At 37.7% G+C, this 8,444-nt stretch overlaps 1 protein-coding gene across 10 annotated transcripts in view; it reads right to left on the bottom strand.

The window, feature by feature from the left end:
• LOC122092025 (2Fe-2S ferredoxin-like) overlaps positions 1-5,595 on the bottom strand; it is a 9,036-nt gene extending 3,441 nt beyond the window's left edge. The window contains exons 1-4 of one of the 10 annotated variants that reach the window (XM_042662379.1): positions 5,452-5,581; positions 5,265-5,350; positions 2,630-2,929; positions 1,034-1,104 (exon numbers count right to left, since the gene is read on the bottom strand). In XM_042662379.1, the coding sequence (XP_042518313.1) occupies positions 1,034-1,104; positions 2,630-2,657 (99 nt within the window). In that variant the 5' untranslated portion in view covers positions 2,658-2,929; positions 5,265-5,350; positions 5,452-5,581. Of the gene's footprint in view, positions 1-1,033; positions 1,105-2,629; positions 2,930-5,264 lie in introns of all 10 variants that reach the window. The other 9 variants (XM_042662373.1, XM_042662334.1, XM_042662360.1 and 6 more) reach the window with 9 other exon arrangements.
• Between the last annotated feature and the right edge of the window lie 2,849 nt (positions 5,596-8,444).

Below are 8,444 nucleotides of genomic sequence, written 5' to 3'. Positions count from 1 at the left end.
GGGGGGTGGTGGTGGTGGAGGCTAGTTTAATTATTTCAATGCACCAGAAAGTTTTGTAGTGTATCTCAATAATACCAAGAATTAATACATATATATATATATATATATATATATATATATTTAGGCTTGCTTATATGCACATAGAGAATGATAATTTTTAAACTTGCATTTCGAAAAATGATTAGCTACAAGAATGGAAAACATTGGAATCCAATTATCCAAAACAGTGTTCGAACCATCCAGCAGGACCATCCTTAACCATCAATCTGTGGGCAAATGCTTGAACTAACTATATCAAAAACCAGAGGTGGCATACTCTGGCAAAACAATTTGATACAATTTTGAATTAATACTCCATTTATTTTCAGTTGATTTCCTCTCCAAATAAAATCTTCCTCGAATGATCTGAAAAAGCGGAAGGGTGGGGTTAAGAAACTCAACCCAGTCATGACCAGCACTGAACCATGGAGTCTGTAGATTGCTTGAAACAAAGATTTTGTGAAGGGGAATCCTGCACCCAACCACTCAAGATGGTACTCAAAATCATTAAACTTGGACACTAGTCACACTGTACAGAAAATCAGGATACACCTGCACACCCCACTAGACTATCTTACCTTTTTTGAAAGTTGCTGGAAAAGTTTTTGTACAGAGATACATCACATGTCTGAACACATATTTTTATTAGGCTCAAAATCTGGAAACGTACTCAGCTGATTCCCAAGACCAAAAATCGGAGATGATCTAATGATTTTTGCTACCTGATCTAGATATCTCTTCACAATGTCTAGAATGATTTTCCACCATCCATGGCAATCAGGGGACAAAAGGATGACTATAAACAAAATTTTGATGCGTGAAAAACTCCTGAAGTGCCATATTGCCCAACTCAAAGCTTTCTAGATCATAGTGATGAAGCAGAAAAACAAAATAAAATAAAATTTGAAAAGGAAATGGCAGCAAATAATAATGACAGAAAAACTAGGAGACTAGGTGCAAAGAGAAAGTGCTTTGTAATCAGAAAAAGACTAACCAGATGCTGTAAATAACAACTGTATGATCTTCGCATATTTTCTGTTCTTGTTACATATTTCAATTGACCTGCTGAAGAATAAACAGTTTGCATCAAATAAAATTAGTTATATTTATGAAATGGGAAATTATAAGCATGAAATTGTTGGGAAATTATGTAACTAGAGTTACCACATAAAAGAGACAGTTTGAAGCATCACATGAACCAGAATTCATTGATTCCCAAAGAGTGCAGCGATCAAAATTTTCTGTTATTAATTAGAGGGTTTTGATGACTTGTCAAAACACGGGAAAGAGCCTACCATATAGAGAATAATAGAAGAATGTTCGGAAAAAATCAGGAAAACCAAGTCTATGATTTCACCGACTCTGAATTTAAGGTGACTTCATTCAGTTTTATGCTTCCTTACTATTTATTGCGATAAATAAAAAAAAGTGTCTGAATAATAAATCTTAGTAGTACCAAATGCTTTAAATTGAATAGACAAGAAATACCAGTAACAATGTTTCAGTTACAAACCGATACAGAAAGGAAGCATCACAGAAAAATAACAAATCCAGTCAAGTATACTCTGCAAAGTAAAACACATAAGACCTTTACTACTAGAATGCAGCATGTGGTAGTTGTCCAACAATTATAATACAGAACAATAATATTTAAAAAAAAAAATGTGGTGCAGGGCGAACATGGTTCCCACCAAATTAATAACCTAACAAATTGTAGTAGAGGTGACAAAGATAGAAAGCACCAATTAAACCATACAAACATAAAAGTTGGTCAAAACCTAACTTATGAGATGCCAATGTAGTTCCCAGGAAACTCATGGCTCAGTGGGATTGGTGATTCTTCTCAAGATGGGTTCACTTTTCCCAAAACATGGGAACCATTGGGAAAGAAGGTGGGCGAAAATACTTGAAGAATACTCTGATGGAGTCACCACTCCCATACATTTCTTTCTCCATCCCTTATGACTCTTTTCAATATGATATTTGGCACCCATTTCAATTTGTGTTTCTTAAAGCCCCATCCCCTAAGCAAGAAGGCAGTGAATAGACTTCATTTTGTGGTTGTATGAAAAAACATTATGAAATACCATGCTGAATTCCTGGTCAGGTACACTTTCCAAGTTAGAAAGGAACTCATACTTGATTCTGGGAGGACGAATGGTTGTTGGAAGGTAAACTTTATGACCTTTTCTTGTGGCTGAACAGGATGGCTCTATCAAGAGATGATAAATTCTCAAATGATCGGGTTAAGAGATGGTTCCATTGTGTGGACCAAAATGTTTAGAAGACCCCTGTTAGATTTTGAGATTGATCATTGTACTTCCTTTCTTCAGGTTCTGCAGAACATTTATACTAATCTGACTGCTGATGATAACAGGTGGAAAGGCAATGCTAGAGGCTTATTTTCTGTCAAATTGTGTGTGTTTTAATTTTTTAATTTTCTTTGTGATATTGAATCAGAAATTGCTGATAGGGCCTGAATTTGGAAAAGTCTAGCTCTGCCTTTGTTGATGTGTTCTCTTGGGTGCTCTACTTGAACAAGTTACTGACAATGGAGCAGTTTAAAAAAGGAGGGTTCTCGTTGACATACCTTTGCCATAAGGATGAGAAAACAGCATTCCACATGTTCTTGGAATGCAATGTTGCTGTGGTATTGTGGAGTTATTTCTTGGGCTTGTTTGGTCAAGGAGGGGCTCCCAAACATATTTTTCCTTATTGGTCTGATTCAGCTCCCTCCAAAATCTGCTCCTGTTTGGCGATCACTCCCTACTTCATTTTTTGGGTTTTTTTGGAAGGAATGAAATTGTTGAGGTCTTCTCTGATTAAAGAAGAAATCCATCTAGATTGTAGCTTGACATTGATCAGTCCTTGTCTGATTGGGTGAGTGCATCTGGAGAATTTGAAGGAATCAACATTTGGGAGCATAGGGAGAATTGGTGGTCTTCGCTAAAGCTTCGATCTCAGATAACCAGATACACTAAGTTACAAATTCAGAAACTCTGACAAGTGTTTTCCAATAAAAAAAAATTAAGATAGAAAATCCACTAAACCTCCACATCAACTTGATCTTCCAAAAATAGAAGTCTGGTCAAAGCATGACACCCTCGCAAATAAATTGGCCATAAATTTCCCAAAAAAGCTCGGAATCCCATGAACTTGGTCTCACTGGAAAGCTAACTGACAAAGCCTTGAAAGTTGAAATGCAACCTAACTCACACCTTATGGGAAAATTTTCACCTTCATAACTAGATCTGAAGAAAAGTGACGAAAGCAGCCACATAATGTTATAATACTTAATTAAGGAGAAAAAAAAGGTACATGTAAATACTTGCATATACAATCACTTGAGTCGAATGGGATTGTATGGAGAATGCTGTATTTCTCCTCTAGGCATCCTTGTGTTAGCTTGGTTTCAGAACTCTATACCTTCTGGTGCGAGGGGGAAGGTACTATGGAGATTCTATGGTCCACATGGCAGAAAATAAACAATCGGATTTTTAAGGTGGCCATGAGATCACCAGCTAGAGAGTGTGAGGTCATCATGATATGAGCAGTCCACTAGGGCAACATCCATGAAAGTTTTAGGGGAATCTCATTTGATATGTAGAAACGCAACCCTAAAACGATGCAGAAGATAATGAAAAACAAAACAAACAATGCACATGGATTTTACGAGGTTCGGCAAGATTGCCTACGTCCCCGGTGAGATGAGATCCTGCTTCACTATCAACGGAAAATAGGGTTACAGCGCTCGTCTTCACACCTCTCGGTATTGCTTGCATTACAGAGAAAGAAACCCTCGTTACAAATATATAGCGAAAAAACCCTAATCCGAAAAGTACACAATTACCCTCAAATAAAAAATTCGAGCGGGGGGCGCACCCCTTGCAACCCCCACGACCTGCTAACCGGCTAGCGAGACCGCCGTCCTCCCTGTCTAGGTGCTGCACCAGTACTCCATGGATTAAATTGCGACGGAATACAAGACATCGTACACCAACAATATACCATCAAGGAGTAGGGAATTTTGCAAGGTCTATGCCATTCAAAGAAGGATTGCGCATTAATGAGACAGGAGATGCTCTAGCATTAGACCATCATTTTTTTTTTATCAGTTATCAAATATGTAAAACAGAGAAATGAATTACAAGCAGCAGTCTAGGTACAGTCGCTTAGGAACCTTAAAAACACTGATTGAAACATTATAAGTTGGAGACAAGGTGAGAGAAATCCACTGGTGATGGTTTGGTCATGTACAGAAATCAACCGTTATATCAATAAGGAGTGACATGGTGAAGATTGAAGGCTTGAAGCTGGAAGGGGAAGGACCGGCGTGACATGGGCTGGTAGTGATGCAGGAGCTTCTGCTGTATCTCAACCATGGTGCAAAACAAGAGGTTTCAAAGTGAACTTGACACTTTGATATAGCTTGTGAAGGATTGGATTTGCGAAGTCAAAGTTTTTACACTGTCTAAATAGTTATGAGCAATTTCAACACTGAAGTTAACTTTAATCATTGAGGCAGAACAGGGGTTTGTTGGATGAGGCAAAAGAATTCAAGGGCAGGGGGGGGGGGGGGATAAGAATGGCCTTTTTCATCTCATTTATCAAATAGATCTTGCTCTATTCTGTAAGACCCTGGTTTGCAGTCAAGTTGTTTCAAACCATCAGTAATAGTCAAGATGCTACATGTACCACGCCTGTCTATTCCTTTCCTATTTTCTTACTTCTGCAATATCAACCCTTGATTTCTTTCCCAATGGAGCCTGCATCAAGTTGGTGGGGGGGGGGGGGGGGAGAGGGAATCCACATGAGGGCTTCCCATATAATGGATGATATGATTCTATTTAGCAATGGAAGTGTACAACAGGACTCATTTAGCTGAGCCCAAAATGTTGGAACAAGGCACGGTGCTGTTAAGTCGAATTATGAAACTAAAGCATGGAACATATAGGACTAAGTCAGTAATATCTTCAACAGGACTCATGGTGCACTCTAGAATCGTATCTCTAACACAATCACCAAGCTAAACGAAGTTTATCTACTTTTACCAATAGCTGTGAGAAAAAAAGAAAAAAAGAAAAAAAAGAAGCAGAGATCTTGACTCCTATCGTTTTCTATAGAAATATTAATGCATTCTCAAAATTACACACAAAAGTGGATAAAATGTTCGTGGAAGACGATGGACGGAATAGTTTTAAGGAGAGGTGGGAAGCGAAGGATACCTCTTGTGAAGCCCTTAACCATCTGCCCCACTTGTGAAGAAAGTTTAGAGATGAACATACTCGATGCAGCTAATTACAGAAGAGACCTGCTTCAAAAACCAAGGACTGCTGTTTCTGTTGTGACCTACTGATATCAGGAAAGCCAATTCTAACGTGTATACATCGAAAATCTCCAACTTTTTCTTACCGGTACGTGCGGTACAGGACTACAGGAGTAGAGAAAATTCAGATGAAAGAGGAGAGAGAAGTCGTAGCCGATTGTAGATTTGTGGACCTTTTGCTCGTAGCTTTTGTCCTTCCTCGACTTTTATAGATCGTAAATTTGCCTTATGGAAATTTTGACGGTCCAAAGGTACAACCTATTTCGCGATTTTACCTATGACTCTATGAGGCTGTGACAAATGGGAACTGTGCCGTCTGCCGCAGCCACACCACATGGCACCAAGGCTCTTTAATTCCTTTTCACTTTTCACATGGATTAATATTCCTCCGAAACAAACGAGCCTATAACGATGTTACTTTTCCTTTCAAATTTCCTTCAACAAACGAAGAGCGTTTTCAACAGAAAAAATGGAGATGATCCTTGCTTTCTTCAATCCTTGTGCTATGCTAGGGATGTAAATGGATGGAATCGAATGTAACATTATCAAACGATTTGAATAATTTATGAAAATCAATTTTTTTTTGAATGCGGATATGAACTCATAGAATATGAATTTTTAACTATCCATTTACATTGTAGACACATGAGTCTAGAGAGAGTGGCATTGTGATTTCACATTCTGCGTTAAGTCATGGAGGATTAGAGAAGTGAGAATTCAAGAAGATGAGAAGGTGGATGATTGAATCAACTACCCCACTAGGGTTGATGTTGAAGTATCATATCCGAAATTATATAGATGTCATCAAGAATCTTTTTTTTTTTTTTAATTTAATTTTTTGTAATATGCCATGAATTTGATAAGGGTATTTTAATATTATAAAATATTATTTATAAACAATTACCTCCTCTTTTCCCTACATGGAAATTGGTTTTGCCCTTTGTCTAAAAGTGGTATATTAAAATTAGGACCAAGAACTCCTCTTGTTTTGCATTCAGTCTACTCGTTTAATGTGATTTTTTTTTGTTAAATGAAAAAGAGTTTCGCTAAATTAAAAAGGTAGCAAAATTTTCTAATAATGTATCATTTAGGTCTTCAAGCAAGGATTTTACTTCCTATATATGAGCAATGGAAAGAGTTTGGATCCACTTAATGTACGATCACCCGATCATAAATGTGAGGATTCAACATTTGTCTCATTTTCAGCCATTACAAGGATAAAGAGGGATGCATTTTAAAGCAAAAAGGACAAGTGTTGTGATCGTACATGCAACGAATACAAATAACAATAAAAACCACCGTATCCCTAGTCTGATTAACAATATATATACCTTATGAAAAATATTGATTACACACAGAATATATATCTAATAATAAGTGAAACACTTCCCAAGGCACCCTTCACTTGCACCTGGTTGAAGCTAAGAAAAAACTGAATTGTTGAAAATCCATCCAAATCATCAGATCTGTCCAGAGTTGTTCCTTTACTCTTCGCAAATCCTGAAACAATTCTCGTATCTTTGATTGTTGTGGCTTCCCTACAAAACCGTGATTCATAAAAATAGAGGCCCTTGCATCCAGCCCCACACGAGCATGGCTCATAGCTACCATCACAAATGAGGAGACAGCCTACCCCTGCATGTGATCACAATCTCTGGTACTCCTCTAGTGTCAAATGTACAGCTCGAGCCTCGAGGTATGGAATTCATGATTGTAGGAATATCGATCAGGTAGAAGCTGAAACTCGTATTCCAAAGTATGATGGTTAAGAGGAATACTTACGACAGATATAGCCGCAGCAATGTCAGCCAGGAATAAAAGACCCGATAGAATTAACATTCCAACTACCATTATATATATTAGACAAGGTTAATTGGATGGGGTTAAGGAATCTTAAAGTTATGTATAAAGAGAAGTGCCTTATTATGGTTGGACAGAAGCTTAAACCCAACCCAACCCAACCCAACCCCCCCCCCCTCCCCCTCCAATTCCAATGCTTTTGGTTTACAAAGAGTATGCCATTCCCACAGAACACCATTTCGGCCACTTATCTTCTCCTTCTCCAAAATTTAGCACTTAAGGAGTAGATCATTGCCTAAGTGTTCCTTTATATTTTCCACCAATTCAATGGTTCTCTCTCTCTCTCTCTCTCTCTCTCTCTCTCTCTCTCTCTCTCTCTCTCTCTCTAGCTATATATATATATATATATGGTGTACTTCACTATCATTGCATATACATACCAGGCCATACTACATGATCACACGTAAGTACGTAACAAAACAAAATCAGTGTAATTGAATTATGTGTTAATATTGTTTGGTGCAAAACTTCATAACCTACCTAACCTCCTAGAAGACAGGTAGGGGAACTTTTGCTGCATCACTTTCACATAATCTTCTAGCTAAATTTTCATAATAAGGCCGTTAGCTCTTTATGGCCACTAACACTCTATATAGTCGACTAGCTATATAACATTTTTAAATTATGAAAAGAAAAAAAAAAAAAAAAAAGTCTCAGAGAGTGGAATATATGGGTAGAAGCTAGGCTAAGAACTGAAGTCATTTACATAATTTTTATTTTTCTTTCTTATTTCTTTTTTTTCATTTGTTAGATTCCAACCCAGAAGCTTTCATTAGTAGAGATACTAACTAGTATATGAAGACACCCAAGGTCCCAAACTTAATCGATATGATATTATTCCCAATTCAGAGACTTGGTGTAGGGATACAATCTTGAATGGACTTGAGTTGTTCAAGATGAGGTACGACACAACCCTACAAGTCCTAACCCTCAATTCACCAGGGACCCAACTACAACCTCCGGCTAAATTGTTCAAGAAACCCAATAAAATGAATGTCCCGACACCGATCATCATTAATTTCCGTTGCTAGGAGTACAGTGGGCTTTGTATGGTTGTTGCTGTGCTTTACCTTCTCTTCTATGCATCTTCTTTTAGTGCAGCCGAAGGAGGGTAAAGGACTCCAATAGAGAGAAGTAGACTTCATCATCATTGTTTTGTGAGTCCAACTTCTCTACAACATAGGATTAATGCTCAGAGGGGTATAATTTGTGATGCAAA

This window comes from Macadamia integrifolia, chromosome 2 (genome assembly GCF_013358625.1).
Source record: "Macadamia integrifolia cultivar HAES 741 chromosome 2, SCU_Mint_v3, whole genome shotgun sequence".
In the NCBI taxonomy this organism is placed as follows: domain Eukaryota; kingdom Viridiplantae; phylum Streptophyta; class Magnoliopsida; order Proteales; family Proteaceae; genus Macadamia; species Macadamia integrifolia.
This window is presented reverse-complemented; position numbering and strand designations above follow the sequence as displayed.